This window comes from Salvelinus alpinus, chromosome 4, assembly GCF_045679555.1.
Source record: "Salvelinus alpinus chromosome 4, SLU_Salpinus.1, whole genome shotgun sequence".
In the NCBI taxonomy this organism is placed as follows: domain Eukaryota; kingdom Metazoa; phylum Chordata; class Actinopteri; order Salmoniformes; family Salmonidae; genus Salvelinus; species Salvelinus alpinus.
The window spans coordinates 32,883,390-32,902,269 of NC_092089.1; the positions used below are offsets into that span (position 1 = coordinate 32,883,390).

General features: G+C 46.4%; 2 protein-coding genes and 1 long non-coding RNA gene across 4 annotated transcripts; 1 reads left to right on the forward strand and 2 right to left on the reverse strand.

Moving 5' to 3' along the window:
- Positions 1–98: 98 nt before the first annotated feature.
- znf628 (zinc finger protein 628) lies at positions 99–8,986 on the reverse strand. Of its 2 annotated transcripts, none has more exons than XM_071395077.1 (9): positions 8,848–8,986; positions 7,769–8,375; positions 7,383–7,455; positions 6,365–7,225; positions 5,985–6,164; positions 5,216–5,570; positions 4,878–5,032; positions 4,276–4,518; positions 99–2,571 (listed from the first exon to the last, which is right to left on the reverse strand). In XM_071395077.1, exons 2-9 carry the CDS (start codon positions 8,266–8,268, stop codon positions 505–507), a joined length of 4,434 nt encoding a protein of 1,477 aa, XP_071251178.1. In that variant the 5' UTR covers positions 8,269–8,375; positions 8,848–8,986; the 3' UTR covers positions 99–504. The 2 variants fall into 2 exon arrangements, with proteins under 2 accessions (XP_071251178.1, XP_071251179.1); XM_071395078.1 differs by lacking the exon at positions 8,848–8,986 and adding an exon at positions 8,535–8,647.
- Positions 8,914–10,258, forward strand: LOC139572356 (uncharacterized). Its single transcript, XR_011674386.1, has 3 exons — positions 8,914–9,049; positions 9,426–9,549; positions 10,178–10,258. It is a non-coding gene; the product is annotated as an uncharacterized lncRNA (long non-coding RNA).
- On the reverse strand, positions 9,408–16,485 carry il11a (interleukin 11a). Its single transcript, XM_071395080.1, has 5 exons — positions 15,936–16,485; positions 14,787–14,953; positions 12,087–12,179; positions 11,769–11,930; positions 9,408–11,482 (listed from the first exon to the last, which is right to left on the reverse strand). The coding sequence occupies exons 1-5, from the start codon at positions 15,940–15,942 to the stop codon at positions 11,297–11,299; spliced, it is 615 nt and encodes a 204-aa protein (XP_071251181.1). The 5' UTR covers positions 15,943–16,485; the 3' UTR covers positions 9,408–11,296.
- Between the last annotated feature and the right edge of the window lie 2,395 nt (positions 16,486–18,880).

The following is an 18,880-nucleotide window of genomic DNA, read 5'->3' on the forward strand; positions in this document are numbered from 1 at the left end:
TGTCCGTTATTCTGAGCTGATCCTCTTCCTCTTTAGATAAAGGGACATATTTCTATTTACGAAATAAGAAAGGTGAATTAATCAACATTCATAAAAAATATTATTAACAACTTTATTAATAATGACTATTTCCTAGTATGAATATTTATAGTGAAACTGAGCCAATATAGCCATCTATTCACCCACAAAAAAAACTCTTAGGTGTTTTATATCAACACTGTCAACATGACAGTTTAATTGAAAGTCATTTGTTGAGGTCCCTCTTCATTAACAGTCAGTGAATGTAACTCTTTGTGTTTCTGGCACCTTGGTATTATTTTCTACAGTCCTTCCTATAGTCTCTTTCTGAACGACCTTAATCTCCTTTAGTTCAGTAGCTGGAAAAGGCCTCCACATCAAAAACACACTCACACACATTGCACGCACGCATATGTACATTCATGTGTGCACACACATGCAGACACCTTCACACACATTTCCTGACAGTGGCTGTTTGGTTTAGGTTTAAGAGAACTGAGAGTTAGGTGTAGGGCCATTCGTAGCTGTGTTTTCTCCTTCATTCGCTCCAGTCTCTATTTCAATGCATTCCGCTAAGTTCCTGTCTTTTTCAGGCCTCTCAGTTATTCCACTCCCTCCTTTTGCTTCACTCCTCTCTACAGTTACTCCTCCTTCCCCTCTGTCCAGCCCCCCTTCTCTTAGACTGCTGGTGCTAACCTCAATTATGACGATCCCCTCTCCTCCCTCCAGCTGAAAGATGCCATCCATTGGCCCCCTGCCCTCCCCTACAGCCCCCCCTGCCCCGCTGTAACTGCCCCCTTCTCCCTCCCCACCCCCTTCGCCTTGGATCAGGGCTATCATCTGCACACTCTCTCCAGACCCCTGACCCACCATCTTGTTCTCATCCCCCAGCTCAAACACCACCTCCTGCCCATTCAGAGACATTAAGGCCTGGGGATGCGGGCAGGAAAGTTCCAGGCTGTTTCTGGGGCCTTCTGGATAGCCACGGTCAGAAGTGGTTCGTTCTTCGCTCTGCGGCTCTGTTTGGAAATGAAGCACAAAGGACTCTCCCACTCCACCATCCTCCCCTACTCGTCTTTCTCCTTCCCTCACTCCTCCCCATTTCTGCAGCAGGTTCAGTGACACCAGGCCTCCTTTCTCCTTCCCTCCCTCTCTCTCTCCTTCTCTCTCTCCCTCAGTCTGAAAGCGCAGCACGTATGACTCCCCATCCCCCTCTCTGCCCATTCCTCCTTGCCCCCCCTCCCCGGACCCCTCCCCTTCAAACTGCAACACGTAGGACCCTCCTCCCTCTCCTCCTATCTTTACCTCTTCCTTCTTCCCTCCTTCTTTCTGGAAGCAGAGGACATACTGTTCCCCTCTCATGTCCTGCTCAGTGGTCTTGCTCAACTCTGGGGCGGTTTGGGGTTCCCCAACCCAGGCCACAGGGTCAGAGGGCAGGGAGGATGGGGTAACCGTGGTAACTGAGTTAACTGTGGCAACCTTTAGGGGTCCTGAGGTAACAGCGGCAGAGGTAGAGGAGGAGGGGGTAGAAACAGAGACAGAGGCTGTTGGTGGTGAGAAAGGACTTTGTGACTTGGCGGGTAAAGACGATGGCAATGATGATGTCATAGTGTTGGCAGCAGTAACAGTAGCTGGAGTGACACTAGTTACATTACAGCTAGACACAGGTATTACATCCCCCGACTGACTGATGGGGGCTGTTGTCATGGTGACAGAGGTGGTTGTCATAGCAACTGAGGTGGCAGTATTCCGACCTACAACGGCTTTGGGTTTCCGTCCTCTCCTGGACCTGGCTGTCCGTGTACTTTTCCCTAAAATGGGCTTGTTCAGCATAGAGTTCAGGGAGGGAGTTGTTGTCTTAGCAACAGGAGGGTTGTTTACATTGTTGTTGGTGGTGGTGATGATGAACCTGGGCTGCTGTTGTTGCTGGGATATTGTCTGGAAATGTTGCATCTGGGTTTGGGCAGGGTTTAGAACTGTCTGGACCAATGGGAGGCCCTGGGGCTCCAGGGTGGGCTGGGGATTGGTCGCTGTGGTGGGGACGAGAATCAGGCTGGGCTGGCTCCCATTGGTGGAGGGGCACTGTAGGAGGATGTACTGTGTCTGGGGGGGAGGCGGAGGGGGAGGAGGGGGGGCGGGGGCAGACAGGGGGATGAGCTGAAGCCCATTTGCTGTCTGGATCATGAAGTAGTTCTGGGAGGTGTTGGGGGGAATGTCCAGCGCCGGCTGAGACACGATCAGAGACCCAGAGTTCCCTGTGGTCTCTAGGGTGATGGGGTTTAGTAAGGTGGTGGTGGTTGTCACCCCTCCACCTGCCCTGCCTCCCTCCTTCCCCCCCACCCCAGCGTCCCCGGCCACAGCCCCGTTCCCATGGGTCCTCATGTGCCTCTGCAAGTAGGACTGCATGACAAACTCCTTCCCACAGAAGGGACACTTGTAGTCTTTCCTGGAGGAGTGGGTTCTCAGGTGGAGCTGGAGATTGGAGGAGTGGGTGAAGCTCTTGTGACACTGGGCACAGTGGAAGGGCCGCTCGCCTGAGTGGGTGCGTTCGTGCTGTTGGAGAGAGAGGAGGGTAGGGAGGATGAGAGAAAGATAAAGGGAGAGGAGTGACAGAGTGATACAGTGCATTCGGAAAGTATTCAGACTCCTTGACATTTTCCAAATGTTGTTCTAAAATGGATTCAATAGTTTTTTTTCCTTATCAATCTCCACACAATACCCCACAATGACAAAGCAAAAACAGGTTTTTAGAAATGTGTACAAATTTATAATTGAAATATCACCTTTACATAAGTATTCAGACCCTTACTCAGTACTTTGTAGAAGCACCTTTGGCAGCGATTACAGCCTCGAGTCTTCTTGGATATAACGCTACAAGCTTGACAAACCTGTATTTGGGGAGTTTCTCCCATTCTTCTCTGCAGATCCTCTCAAACTCTGTCCGGTTGGATGGGGAGCTTTGCTGCACAGCTATTTCAGGTCTCTCCATAGTTGTTAGATCGGGTTCAAGTCCGGGCTCCTGCTGGGCCACTCAAGGACATTCAGAGACTTGTCCCGAAGCCACTCCTGCCTTGTCTTGGCTGTGTGCTTAGGGTCGTTGTCCTGTTGGAAGGTATACCTGCACCCCAGTCTGAGGTCCTGAGCGCTTTGGAGCAGGTTTTCATCAAGGATCTCTCTGTACTTTGCTCCGTTCATCTTTCCCTCGATCCTTAATAGTCTCCCAGTCCCTGCTGCTGAAAAACATCCCCACAGCATGATGCTGCCACCACCATGCTTCATCATAGGGATGGTGCCTGGTTTCCTCCAGACGTGACGCTTGGCATCCAATCTTGGTTTCATCAGACCAGAGAATCTTGTTTCTCATGGTCTGAGAGTATTTAGGTGCCTTTTGGCAAACTCGAAGCGGGCTGTCATGTTCCTTTTACTGAGGAGTGGCTTCTATCTGGCCACTCTATCATAAAGGCCTGATTGGTGGAGTGCTGAAGAGATGGTTGTTCTTCTGGAAGGTTCTCCCATCTCCACAGAGGAACTCTGGACCTCTGTCAGAGTGACCATCAGGTTCCTGGTCACCTCCCTGACCAAGGCCCTAATCCCCCGATTACTCAGTTTGGCTGGGTGGCCAGCTGTAGGAAGAGTCTTGGTGGTTCCAAACTTCTTCCATTTAAGAATGATGGATGTCACTGTGTTCTTGGGGACCTTCAATGCTGCAGACATTTTTTGGTACCCTTCCCCAGATCTGTGCCTCGACACAATCCTGTCTTGGAGCTCTATGGGCAATTATTTCGACCTCATGGCTTGGTTTTTGCTCTGACATGCACTGTCAACTGTGGGACCTTATATAGACAGTTGTGTGCCTTTCCAAATCATGTCCAATCAATTGAATTTACCACAGGTTGACTCCAATCAAGTTGTAGAAACATCTCAAGGATGATCAATGGAAACAGGATGAGCCTGAGCTCCATTTCAAGTCTCAAAGCAAAGGGTCTGAATGTAAATGTAATATTTCAGTTTTTATTTTATTTTTTATAAATTACCAAAAATGTCATTATAGGGTATTGTGTGTAGATTGATGAGGGAAAAATGTAATTTAATGCATTTTAGAATAAGCATGTAATGTAACAAAATGTGGAAAAAGTCAAGAGGTCTGAATACTTTCCGAATGCACTGTGTATATATAGAGAGATGGAGCGAAGGAGCAACTGTTCACAATATCATAAGAATCTTAGCATCAGCCATAGCAGAGCTATCTGTGCTGACCTGTTTGAGGTTGGAGGTCTGTGAGAAGGACTTGGAGCAGATGGGACAAATGTGAGGGCGCAGGCCAGAGTGGAGCTGACTGTGTCTCCTCAGACAGCTGCTGTTTTTGAAGGACTTGCCACACTCCTGACACACGTAGGGCCGCTCGCCCGTGTGCTGGCGCAGGTGGTACTGGTAGTGGGAGCTCCACTTGAAGGTGAGCGGGCAGTAGGGGCACTGGAATGCTCGCACACCTGTATGCACCTGGAGAGGAGGGAGGGGTGATCAGTCAGAAAATAACTGAATACGGCCTGGATTCTTCTGAAAGTACAGGTACATTCAAAAGTTTGAACAAGAAAAGCAGGTCATAAACTGCTATAATGCAGCAGTGCCGCTGTTCCGCACATTGTGACAAATGCTGCGTTTAGACAGGCTCCCAATTCTGATCTTTTTCCCCCACTAATTGGTCTTTTGACCAATCACATCAGATCTTTTCACATCAGATATGTTTGAAGGCTGATTTGATTGGTCAAAGGACCAATTAGTGAAAAAAAAAGGATCAGAATTGGGCTGCCTGTCTAAACGCAGCCTTAGTGAGATAGAAATGGATGGATGCGTCTTACCCTCTGGTGTATGGAGAGCAGCGAGGACCTCTTGAAGCTCTTGCCACACTCTGTGCAGCGGTAGGGTCTCTCTCCTGTGTGGTCCCTCATGTGGTACCTCAGACCTGACGAGCCCTTGAAGGCCTTCCCACACTCAGAGCAACGGTACGGCCTCTCTGTACCGTACCCACAGGGACAGGGAGAGATAGAATGTTATATAGACTTCTTTTATTTTCTTCCACACATGAATTATACAGGTAATTTCATGAGCAGCAGTTGGTTAGGCTCTGTTACTGTCAAGGTATCTCACTTTTAAAAGTATTTTCTATCAAAATGCCATAAGAAAAAGACTAACTCACCATTGTTCCCCCCAGCAGTCTTACTAGCTGCTCCTTTCCTCTGGCCCTTGACCACTGCTCTGGTGGATGGCTTGACCATCTCCCTGTCCCCCTCCTCGGTCACAGCCATCAGGCTGACGTGGATCTCCCCCTGGGTGTCCTGGTGCTGCTCCCCCTGGCTGGGGGAGGAGGGCAGGGGCAGGGAAAGGGACAGGGACGCGGGGCAGACGATCTCCGCCTCAGCCTCGGCCAGGAGGCGCTGCTCAGGGGTGTGGGAGTGCTGGTGGGTGAGCAGGGAAGAGAGGAGGGTGAAGGAGCGGTCGCATGCAGAGCAGCTGAACTGGGAGCGAGACTGGGAGGGAGAAAGGGAGTGGACCTGGAGAGGGAGCAGAGGGAGAGAAGAAGATTTGGGAAGAGAGAGGGTCATCAAAACAGACTATTTATAGATCAGATAACATCAGCTTTACAGACACCAAGGAGTAGATCAGTTCAGACTAATCAAAGTGTAGATTACATCACACATTCCAGAGTTCCAACTTGTAATACGGCTGGAGGGGCTTTCTACTAATGCATCCAATGGAACTGTCTGCGAAAGGCATACCGCCAGGAGCTGCATGTAGATTTGACAGCTCTCAAACAAAAGCAATGATATGCTATTGTCGGTTATCGCAGGTTAATGCTTAACTGATTGAATCTAGGCCCAAGTTAGACTAAGTAGAAACAGACTGGCATCCAGGAGAGACCTTATGACATAGTAGTGAGGATGTGCAGCCCATCAGCTGATTGGTACCTGTGCCAGGTGTCTGTTGAGCCCTCCACTGGTCTTGAAGCTCTTCCCGCAGTAGGCACACTCTGTGCCCGTCCCTGTACCTGTGGTGTTACACCCTGTCTCCACGCTGTCTGTGGGGATCTGAGCCCTCACTGTGAAGCTCTGCAGCAGGTCAAACTGGGCCTGGGTAGTCCCCATATTCTGACATGGGACACAACACTATTAGGCCAGAGTCATTGCACTACAACATCAACATCCCGGCAGTCATATTAGCTGAGATATTGACCTAGAGGGTAGAGTAAGAAACCAAATATTGATCATGAATGGATGAATCTGGTGTGACCCTAAAACAGAGCCTTAGGGGTAACCTCCCCAGGCTGAGACAGAGTTCTACTACTCACCCCTCCGGTCAGTCCCAGTAGTTCAGCCGTAGTGTGTCCGTTCTCTGCTGCTGCCGTCGTCTCCACCACCTCCTCAAAGTCAGCCAGCAGATGCCCCACCCCTCCCCCCTCCCCCACCCCGCTGCCCCCCTCCTCCCCGGGGCCCAGGTGCATGGCCTGGTGGTCCTCTAGCTCTGTCCGTGTGCTGAATGTCTGACTACAGCTGCCACAGCTGTACAGCAGCACGCTGGCCCCCGACTCCATGCTCACGTGCACTTCTGTCCCGATGGCCCTGGATGTGCACACGCCCCCCTGGGTGGGGGTGAGGGTGAGATGGGGCAGGAGGGTCTGGTGACCTGACGATAGGAATACCTCCCCGACCCCTACACCCACCGTGGCCTCCTGGCTCACAAAGCCCATGTCCGTCAACATTTGTGATGTCACGTCCTCCCCCACTATCACTTCCTGTATCTCATCCCCCATGTTGCCCCCCCCTGTCTCCCCGCCCTTTCCTTCACCAGTGTGACTTTGAGAATTCCGGTGCAGGGCCAGATTGGATGAGTGTGTGAAACTGCGTCCACACTCTCCACAGATGTAGGGCCTCTCTCCTGTGTGGATTCTCATGTGTTGTCTGAGGTTGGTGGACTGGGTGAAGGCCTTGGTACACACGGTGCACACGTAGGGTTTCAGACCTAGGTGCACGTTCTTGTGTCGGCGCAGGCTGCTGGAGTTCTTGAAGGCCTTGGGGCAGCTGTCGCAGGGGTAGGGGCACTCGCCTGTGTGCTGGCGCAGGTGGTACTGGTAGTGGGAGCTCCACTTGAAGGTGAGCGGGCAGTAGGGGCACTGGAAGGTCCGCAGGCCTGTGTGGACGCTACGATGGACCTGGAGACATGCACAAGAGAAAGAGGACGTCCGTGACTGGTCCCTTAACCCCAAAAATTGCCTTTTAATACTGTAAAATTCAACTTTTTAAAGTTAAAAAGTTTTAACACATTTTTACCACAAAATGTGGGAACCACTACTGGCCAGTGTTTCTCACCTGGAGCAGAGAGGAGCGTTTGAAGGCTTTGTCACAGTCCTCACACTTATAGGGCTTCTCCCCTGAATGAGACCTGCACAGAAAAAACAAACATGAAAACAGACAATCTACTGACTTCAACAGATCTACAGGACATCATACCGGCTACAGGAAGAATTCCTGGTTGTATTGATTATTCCACTAGCGGCCCTAAATAGACTCACATTATATTGTTCATGTCACCTTTCCCTCATTTGGATTATTGTGAGAGAACTAAACAAATGAAAACAGATGGACACAAGGAGAAGAATACTCTTCATAAAGTGAGATGTGTGTTATAAGCTGTAAGCATTTCTATTGCTAACTTTCACTGTGCCACTCCCCCTCTGTCTCCCTCCCTGCAGTACCTCTGGTGGTAGAGGAGTGCGGAGGAGCCCTTGAAGGCCTTGGGGCAGAGGTTACAGCGGTAGGGCCTCTCGTTGTTGTGGCTGCGCTGGTGGTGGGCCAGCCTTGAAGACCACTTGAAGCTCTTGCCACAATCCAGGCACTGGAACGGGTGCTCAGGGTGCTCCTGGAGATGGGGCGCAGCCAGGACCGATGACGTCACCATCTGCACCCCTACCCCGGTCAGCACTATATCCTCACCCCCCTCCACCATCCCTTTCTCCCCATCCGCTTCTTCCTCCCTTACCCTGTCCTCCCCCCCTTCTCCTGGTCCCTGCAGCGATGGGAAGGGAGAGAGGGAGGAGGACGATTGAGGGGGTAATAGTTCTGCTTGGACCACTAGAGCTGAGTTTGCCATGTTGAGGCAAGACACGATTAGGGAATAAAAGGTTGTATGTTTGGTATTAATGTAAGTGTGTGTATTAGTGTTGGTGGAGCTGTGTCTCTTCTTTCCCGGTGTCATTCATTGCTGGTGGAAAGGTTCCTTCAGCTGATGTGGCTCTGTTCCTCAGTGTGTGGAAACAACAGCTGAGCTGATGTAGTGTGTGGTCTCCTTTCTTAAGAGTAGGGCTGTGAAATAAAATAAAGCACAAAGTATTGTTCAATGACACAAGGTCCAGGAACTAACACCAAAGCAACATGAATTATTGATCTCCATCTACAATTATTAAAACATCTACAAATAATCAAATCGGCGAAGACAGACCCGCCTATTCCTTTAAATCCCACCTCCTCCCGACCCCTCCCTCCTTCTTCTTCTTCTTATTTCTCCCCTCCTCCCTGGCCGTCTTTCTGTTTATCCGCGTCTGTCCCTGATGAGCGTGTGCGAAAAAGATCGGTTTCTCCAAGCTAAAAGGCAGAAAAAAAACAAATGCTACCTACACTATGATGTTAACTATGAGCAGAAAATGTTACAGATGCCGCCTTCAATGCCGCCTCTGCAACTGGCCTGCGAATCTATAAACCTTCGTCCGTGCGGCATTCTTCGCTATATAATGTTTGATAGGAGTGGTGCATTAGTAATATTGCAACAATTACTCACCTAGTATCATTAACTCATGGTTAATGCTTTTGTTGATATTGTGAAAAGGGATTGAGACTCGCAGTGCTACTCCATACAACCTTAACAATAAACCTGAGCACAAACTAACTAGCTAGCTAGGAGTCACCCACCCCGCTGCCGCCTCCCAACAACGACGATCGCTATAGGCTGGGTCTAGCCCCGAATGCACCACTGCCATTGGGTAAGAGCTTCAACAGTCAAGTCTTGTCTCTAGATCTGTTAAATATATGATAATACTGTACTATTTGTGATTTAGTACTTGAATTCACACATTGTTTGAATGTTAACCCCAAATATAAAAAGGCTTATTATAGGTTAATTGGAAACAGGTTTATGAACTCTGTGCTTGTTGCAATGCCTGATGGTTAATGCAGTCTTTGGTAGAATGTAGGAAAGGCCCTGAAGTGTGTGATGATGGAGGAGACACAGGAGGATGGTGATTGATGGAGGGGGGGGGGGGGAAGAGAGCATGATGTGTAGGCCTACCTAATATTGAAAATATGACAAAGTAACATGAAAAGCCCATCTCATTGTGCATGTTCTTTATTTTTTTCAAGGCACACATTTCACATTTAGGCCAATCAGTCAGTCTGTGTGCTGGAGACCCCAAGCACAAGGTTTTACACAGCGTTCAGGCATGGTACTACAATGATTTCGACATGGATGATGGCAATGATAATGGTAATTATGAATAAAAACAGTATAAAAGTACAAAAACAACAGGAGACTCGCTCCTCTGCAGCGCAAATAAATAGTTCCACCAAAGTAACTTAAATAAATAGTAAATACTAAATACTGTCACAAAATACTAGAATAGAATAATATTGATATTGCGACAAAACGATAGGGATAGCATTGACAGAGTATTTTACATTTATATCATAGAAAACTATACTACACAATTGCATTGTATACAACAATTTACATTATTGTACAAGTATGTACAACTGTGCAGAACCGTAGTATCACAATACATAGTATTTTAAGGCTTGGGGTGTTTTTTAATTTCTTATTTATGTCACTAAAACGCTCAAACATTATGTGTACCAAGGCACAGATTCAGGATCAGCTGACTCAAAAGGCTAATCCTAACAAATTTGTGCAAAGAGATTAGATCAGGTCCTAGATCAGTGCTTAGCAACAGGGCATATTCATAAACCTTTACCACAGTGTTAGATATACCACCTGTTATTTTTCCATGTGGGACACAGCCACTTATAGCAACTAAACCCATGGAAAAATGATCTACCCTCCTATGTTGTGTTGACATCCTGATTGAGGCTTGGTTCATAATTCTCTTTCTTAACAGTTTACAAAACCAAACAGGTGGCACATTGAACATGTTCAGAAGATTCTATGAGTAACCCTAAATCTACCAGGTAAAGTACAGCACTAAGAAAAATACATGTACGCTCTCCCAAGATATGCTTGCTACAAGCCAAGTATGTTTGCTACATCTACTGGCGGAAATAGGCTACTCTTTGTAAAGAAAGACAGGTTAAATAGTTGAAAATACAATCCATATCTTTAGAGACTGTAAGAAGTCAGGAAGTGCTACTGTGTGGTCTCCTTGTTTAGTTTGGGGGGAGGGATGAAGGGGGAGAGAGAGAACAAAATAGGAGTATTGACAAGGTACAAGAAATTAAATTCACAACAATAAAGTAAGTAAAAATGATACGATACGTGACACGTTACAAAATCAAATAAATAATGACATCAAATAAATAACTAAATAAATAAATAAATAGATAAATAACACAGTCAGGAACAAGGTATTTAAGAGAGAGGATGGGGTGGCAGTGACGTGTTCGTGAATATTGGAGACCATTACTGGTTGTAATAGTGTGAATATGGTGGATCCTCATAGGCTGTAGTTTGAATATGGAGGTCTCTCATTGGCTATAATGAGGATGGAGGTTCAGTGACAACAGTGCAAGGCTGTAGTGTGGATTTCTTGAATCATCATTGGCTGTAGTGTGGATTTCTTGGGTCATCATTGGCTGTAGTGTGGATTTCTTGGGTCATCATTGGCTGTAGTGTGGATTTCTTGGGTCATCATTGGCTGTAGTGTGGATTTCTTGGGTCATCATTGGCTGTAGTGTGGATTTCTTGGGTCATCATTGGCTGTAGTGTGGATTTCTTAGATCATCATTGGCTGTAGTATGGATTTCTTGGGTCATCATTGGCTGTAGTGTGGATTTCTTGGGTCATCATTGGCTGTAGTGTGGATTTCTTGGGTCATCATTGGCTGTAGTGTGGATTTCTTGGGTCATCATTGGCTGTAGTGTGGATTTCTTGGATCATCATTGGCTGTAGTGTGGATTTCTTGGGTCATCATTGGCTGTAGTGCCGGTTGAAGCTAGTAGATCCCCATTGGTTGTAGTGTGGATTCTGTGTATCCCTATAGACTATAGCACTTCAGGGATCATCATTGTACTGCAGACATTTTGGACTTTGTACTGAGCACTGAGAACACTCGTTGGGCCCAATCACAGAAGAGTCTGAACTGTAGTAGCAGCTCCTGGGAAGACTGTAACACGTCAAACTGGGAGGGGGGTGGAGGCGGCATCGAGGGAGAGGGAGGAGAGAGACGCTGAGCATCAACTCTCATCATCTATGAGGAGAACGGAGGGAGCGAGAGAGGGATGGTTTAGATTTCCTGTCTGAAGTGCTAGGCTAGACTAATGTACCTCCCATCCAAGGAATGTGATGCAACAGGTCTTAATGTAATGATTGAAACTGAGTGCAAGAACTGCAGAGTTATACCATTATTAGATCATCACAGTGTAAGAACAGTAGAACGATCTGATAAAACCTCATATGTATAATATATCCAAATGATATAAATGTACTACGCTGCATACTGTATCAGCTGTATTAGTGTTGAACAGAGCAGTTACCTGATGCTCTAGCATGCTGGTGAGAGACTTGATGAGTGACATCATCTGTCCCAGTTTAGGGAGAGCAGGGTGGTGGTGTTTCCTTGATGCTCTGCTCAACCAGGCAAAATGGTGCTCAAACGACTTCAAGTCCGCGTGGAGCTGGGAGAGAGTGGGTCTCATCTGGAGGAGAGAAGAAGAGGGGGGAGGGGGGGAGCGATTTAGAAGAAAGAGCGATTTAGTATCAATGTCTGGGACATGAAATGTCTGGGCCTTCATCTGGAAGGCAGAAAGACAGACACACACAAGACAGACACACACAACGTAAAATACATTTACCTCAAGGGAGTTGATGTCACTGGCCCTGTTGTTCATTAGTGGCAAGGACTTAAATCTATGCTGTTCTGGGTCTGTCTCGAACGCATGTTCCTTCTGTAAGAAAAACGGACAAAACAACACGCTACATCAGTCAAATACATCCTCACTCATTTACACATCCTCACAAGAGTCACGTAAGCATAAGGAAAGTATTACTCCAGAAGCACCTAGATCAGATGACTGTATGGTCTGGCCAGGACTACAGACCCTAGCTTTCCCTGAGAAAAGTGTGGTCGGGTCAGGGAGAGTTCACCCAGATTGTAACCCCGAAAACGTCAACAATAAGAGCAAGTGACCTGAAACCACAGGATGTTTTCTACTGGGAGAGGAGGAGAACAACATATGCTGTGACTAAGAGAGCTCCGAATGGGATAGACAACACAGAGCTGCAGGGAAACTCCAGGGTCGCAGCTATTAAAAAGTCTGAGATGACGTATTGCTGTGTAGTAATGTGTGTACAATCCCCAGGTCTGTCTTCACTGCTCACAGCCACCACTAGGGGGAGACAGACCACATCACAGCAGACTGGGGGGGGGGGGGGGGGGGTGCTACTGTATCTCTGTGGGCCTTTACAGGTGAAGAAGTGATTTATGAGTAGAATGTAAATGACTGAGAATGACGAAGCACAACAGTGACTAATGCCATGTGCGTCAGAGCACCAATCAGTGGAGAAACATAACAGCATTAGGAAAACATGATGGATGGTGGTACACAATGAGTTGTGTACACTTAATGCTTCCTCATGCTATTGTGGTGTTCTGTCCTCATTGTGCTTTTACCATCGTGTTTTGCTATTATTGTTGATTTCCCATCTCTCTCTCATCCCTCCCTCACTCACTTGCTTCTGTCTTTTACAAAAGACCACTAATGTTTGGCTTAAAGTTTTGTCTTTCATAATTAATCCAATCCCACCCCTCTTTGGGTTATTTCTCCTTCTGCTTTCCTCTCTACCTTCTCTCTTACACCCTGTCTCTCACACACACACACACACACACACACACACACACAGAGGCTGGTGACCACTTCTCATACACCTCTCTCTGATCTCTTTATCTGCTCAGTCTCAGCATGTAATTCTCTCTTATCCTCCATTTCTCGTTCTCTCCATCATGACCTCACTCAACTGAACCTTGCACCCCCCCAACAATCTTTCTGAATGCAAATACTGGAATGTGATAAATCTGTGATTTTTATCAGGTCACTTTGCTGTGGCGACCGACAACCAAACACTAAACACCACACCTACACAACTATTTACAGCACCCTCAATGCACACATACTCTGACACACACACACTTGACATGTAGAAACATTACACAGACACACACACAGTTGTATTGCTTTCTTGCGGGGACTTTCCGTTGTCTCCAATTCTATTTTTCTTTCCTAGCCTTGACCCCTGTTCAGTGGAACTCCGCGCAAGAAGAAAAGAAACCAAAATAAATTCTTCATGTCAGTGAAAAACAAACACAACATTTTGTCAAAGCAGCATATTGCCGTTGCTGTGCAGAGTTCTCTTCTTTGATAAAGCTACTTCCTCACATCTGGCACCCATACTACACTATTGCTATAGCACTGTGTCCTTATACAGAGATACTGCACACACGCATGCGCACATACACACACTTATTGACCAATCCTCCTGCCAGAGACTAGAGAGTGTAACTATTTTCAGTTTTGTGTCTTAAACAAATGTGGTTTCTGATTTACATCATATAAAAATAGAATGAATAACCAAAGATAAGGATATGTTCTGGTTCACCTGTTCAAACACATTGCTTACAGAACACTTCCAGCACATCTGTAGGCCAAACGTACACAGCAATCATTTCCATTTCAACACAAACTCCCCAGCCACTTTTACTTGGGCATCTAGATTAGAACAACTTCAGGAAACAGCACCAGATAAGCAACAGGTGCCAATCCACATTCCATTTCCTCACAGCTAATAAACGGAGTTAATCAGTTCCAGAAATAACTATTACCGGTAGTTACATTCTATTCTCTTTGAGTGTGTGTTTTCTACTCCAGGTATAAGATGTCCATAGGCACAGATCTAGGACCAGCGTACCTACCCCCAATCCTAACCCTTAGCATTAACACTAAACTGACCTGAAATCAGTGTCTAGAGGCAACTTTCTCCTACTATGAGTGCTCCATCAGGCCCTGTGGTATCAGGTGTCCAGTCAGACCAGGACGTTGAGTCAGATCTCCCCACGGTCAGTCGGCCCTCCAGTTGGTCCTGTCTGGATTAAGGCTGACCTCACATAGTTAAATCTCTACTGACGCTTGCCCTGACTGTCCCACTCACACAGCTAAGGGACTCTTAATACACTGGCTGACATAACACAAGCAGGTTAACGTAGCCAGGAGAATAAGACATCTAAGTCAACTGTCCAGAGTTGTATTGCGTCACAGTCAGGGAGAGTGAGGCAGAAGGAGCATGGCTTCTTATGACTGCTCTATGCAATCACTATAGTAGTCATTAAGGGGTCATAAAGGTGAGCTATTGGACAACAACCCCAGCCAGTCTCTTTTCATGTGCCTCAGGTAACTGGTCATGGCATGATCACCACCACACAATCTATACAGTATACAGTATACAGCATAGCAATCTCCCCATCGTGACATCAGAAGTGAGTACAGTAACATTCCACTCACCAATAGATCTGCTGTGATCTGCCTCAGATTCTTCGTCTGATTGGCCAATCTATCCAGTTCGTGCACGACGTTCGGCCGCCGGTAGGGGGCGGGGACGGCAGACGTAAATAAAGGAAGCTGGGCCAATAGCAGCGAGAGCAGCAGAGAGGAGGAGGAGTCGACAAGCACTGCAGGGTGGGAGGAAACGGAAGCAATTATTAGGTTTATATGACCGCGGAGAAGTGCTGTCACGTCGATATAATGATAATGACCTCGGGGTACGGCTGTCAACTCTCCAGAGATATTGCACCATAATGTAAACATAAACCCAGACTTGGCAGTGGAATCCTTCAGAGTTGCACAAAGCAGAGTCATGTTTTCACAGGTTACATGAACATCTATCTAAATCATTCCATCCTATGACTCATAATATCATTAACAATAACAACACCTTCACAGTTATCCACTTTCCTGAACGCCTCTAATTATCACACCTGCAATACGACACATCAGTTGTTGGATGTGACCAGAGTCCTAAATGCAAATCACTTGACCTAAATCATTACATGCTATGACACACTATAATACTATGTTGATCTTCACAATTATTGACTTTCATGAACGCCTCCAATTGTCACACCTGCAATACGACACATCAGTTGTTGGATGACATAAATTACATAGCCTAAACCAAGACAGTTCTGTAACAGTAAGCTCATTCATTCCTTCTCTTTCAAGTTCAAATACAAGGTAAAGAAAGTCCCAATTGCTGCTGAAATGATAAGTGCCTGTGTAATTACAGGAGAACCACAAGGAGCACAAGCCAGGACTCAGGAGAGCATCACTCATTGTTCAAACTTTAACCACCTGCTGGTATAAGACGTCAGTGTCTAGGCTTCTTGAAACAAATGGATCCAGTGGTCACTGAACATGGCAATGCTTAGCTGCAATTAAGTAACATTTGCATGCTCAGTAATTTCATTTGAATATGGAATAGCCCAATCAATGATCATACTCTCAGAATCGTGTCAGCATATTATTATGCCAACATATTGGACATAGACTTATCTAAACAAGAAAAGTTAGAGAGAAATGATGATAATAATAAGAAAATTAAGAAACAATTGAAAGAATAATAGCTTTTGAAAGAAAAAAATCATAGGCACTTACATTTCATATTTGTTCGTGTCCAAGAAATAAATGCACGACTTGCAGTAAATAAATAGTTAAAATAAGGTTAGAAAATTAATAAATAAATCGAACTCCGGAAATTGTCACGTGCTCCAGTTTCTTCTCCCTTTCACACTCCGCGAAAAGAGTGGAGGCAAGAGATTGCAGAAGAGGAATAAAACGAGAGAATGAATGAATGAAAAAGTAGAGGAATGAGGGCGAACTATCCAATAAAGAAATAAAATACAATGCCTCCAAACTTTTTGTTCAGTAAAGTTTGAGATCAGTTTAAGTAATGAACTGATGGTAACGATAGACAGACACTCCGACAAATGGTTAGGGAGGGATAGACGGATGAGTGCAGAGAGAGGGACGCGAGCGTGTGTAAGTCAAATTTTCGCGCAGTGAAATGTTTAGGCTTGTTTTAAACGTCCTTTTATAAAGACTGGGCTGTATGACACATCGACTGAGTCACCGACATTCATTCATAAAAACACACGTGCTCCCTCTTTCCTCCTCCCCTCCCTCCCAGAGCTGTCTCTCCCTTAGCAAATTTTTCAAAATGTTCCGTTGTTTTTTCATTTTTTTTTCGGTCTGTATCACTTTCTCTCGTCCATCCTGTCCCTATCTCCAGTAGTCTACACTTCCTCCGTCGCATCCCGCTACCAATTTATCATTCAATCTACCTCTTTCTATCTTTCCATCTCCAAATCTCTTCCCCCCTCTCTCTATCACTGCAGAAGTTTAAAAAGGCCATTGTTTAATTTTATATCAGCCTATCTCCAGTCCTGTATCCTTTATACAGTGGATCTACCTTGTTTTCTCTCTCCCTCTCATTGTTTATTGTGTTTCTCTGAGTGTTAAAAATGCTTTTTGACTGTGGCTTTACAGTAGGACTCTGCTCCATATGGCACGTTCCCCACTTCATAGTTCATACACAGAGAAAACACCTCTCCACCCCACTCTCCTTTTTTTCAGACAGCCACTCCTGAGACATCATCCTGTTATTTCCACTTTCCCCCCTTCTTTTTTCTCTCCCTCTCTCCCTCTCCAGGGTAAAGGAAAGAGTGAGAGACAGAGCGGGACGGGAGAGAGGTGTTGTCCAGAAGGGGCCTAGTGTTGCATAGAAACAGTGACTGGACTCCAGTCCAGTAACACAGTGTCAGGGAGGGGGAATAAGATGGGGTTAAAACAGTACACACACACACACACACACAGCGTAATGCACACACATACACACAGCATAATGCACACACACACATACATGGCGGAATGAATACACACACACAAACAAACAAAGATGTGCAAACAACCAGGCACATACACACGCACCAGTCTCACAAACACACACTTTCTCAGACACTGACTGAGCAGCCCTGGAAACACCCCGTCAGGTGCAGTAAAGCATAGCACAGTGTTGCAAAAAGGCAGAAATGAGTTTCCAGTCATCAAGGCAGAGACGGAGGATTAATGCAGCATAGACATAAACCCCAGGGGAGTGGGCCTGTGGACACACACACACACACTCACACTTACTGTATACACGAGCACATGTGCACTCACTCTCACTCACTCAGGCCCACACACACAAACACACATGCACATGGACACACACACACACACACTCACACTTACTGTATACACGAGCACATGTGCACTCACTCTCACTCACTCAGGCCCACACACACAAACACAAACACACATGCATATGGACACACACACACACACACACACTCACACTTACTGTATACACGAGCACATGTGCACCCACTCTCACTCACTCAGGCCCACACACACAAACACACATGCACATGGACACACACACACACTGCATACATGTGTGCACTCCCTCTCACTCACACACACTCACATACGCACACACACTCATAAACCAACAAAAGGATAAAATGCTTAGAGGGTGGGTCTTCAAGGGAGAACATCAGACACACTAATAATGATGTGGGTAGTGGGTACAAGTGTTAAGTGATGGGCCTACACACACACACACGGATACACAAATAAACACACTGACACTTATGAGGGCATAGTGGCGAGGAGGCTGGGTGGTAGAGGTGTGGGAAACAAGTAGTATTCTCTTTTCCTGGGTCAACAGCAGACAAGAAAAGAGAGGAGAGGAGGAGAAGGGGAGAGGAGGAGAGGAAATGGATGAATGTGGTGGACCGAGGGAGATATTGACACACTCACTCTTTTTAATTTCCCACATCAAAGGGCTGTTTGAAGACACAGCTGGGGTAAGAATAAAAGAAAGAGTGAAGTTAGTCACTCTCCCTCCCTAGTTCCCTCTCTCTCCTTCTCTCCGTCTGCCTACCATGATGGGGGTCTCCTGGGTGGTTCTGAGGCACTGAGAGTCTGTTAGACAATCTACCAGTGGTGATCACTCATATCACTCATACACATTGACACTATATGTGTGTGTTTGTGTGTGTGTGAGTGAGAGGGAGTGCACATGTATGCAGTGTGTGTGTGTGTTTGTGTGTTCATGGGGGGCTATTTTTTGGGAAAGAAGGCCTATGTGCCATGGTGTGTGTGTTAGGAGAAGGGGTAGTGTTGAGTGTGCGAATGTGAGTGTGTGTGTGCATGTGTGTGGGTAATTAGTAGGCTGGTGGTGTGAGTGTGGTGTATATATGTGTACAAGAACATTAAGTTTGTGTGTGTGTGTGTGGCCTCGATGTGCTACCCATTACATCACCAATGTGTATAAACCACCGGAGGAGGAGTAGCCGAGTGAGACACTGAATTAAACCTCCAACACATCAGAGAGAACGGAACCTGTGACATGGTCTATACCAGCCGTGTGTGTGTGTTAAAATGTTAGACATCAGAGGAACCTGTGACATGGTCTATACCAGCCGTGTGTGTGTGTGTTAAAATGTTAGACATCAGAGGAACCTGTGACATGGTCTATACCAGCCGTGTGTGTGTGT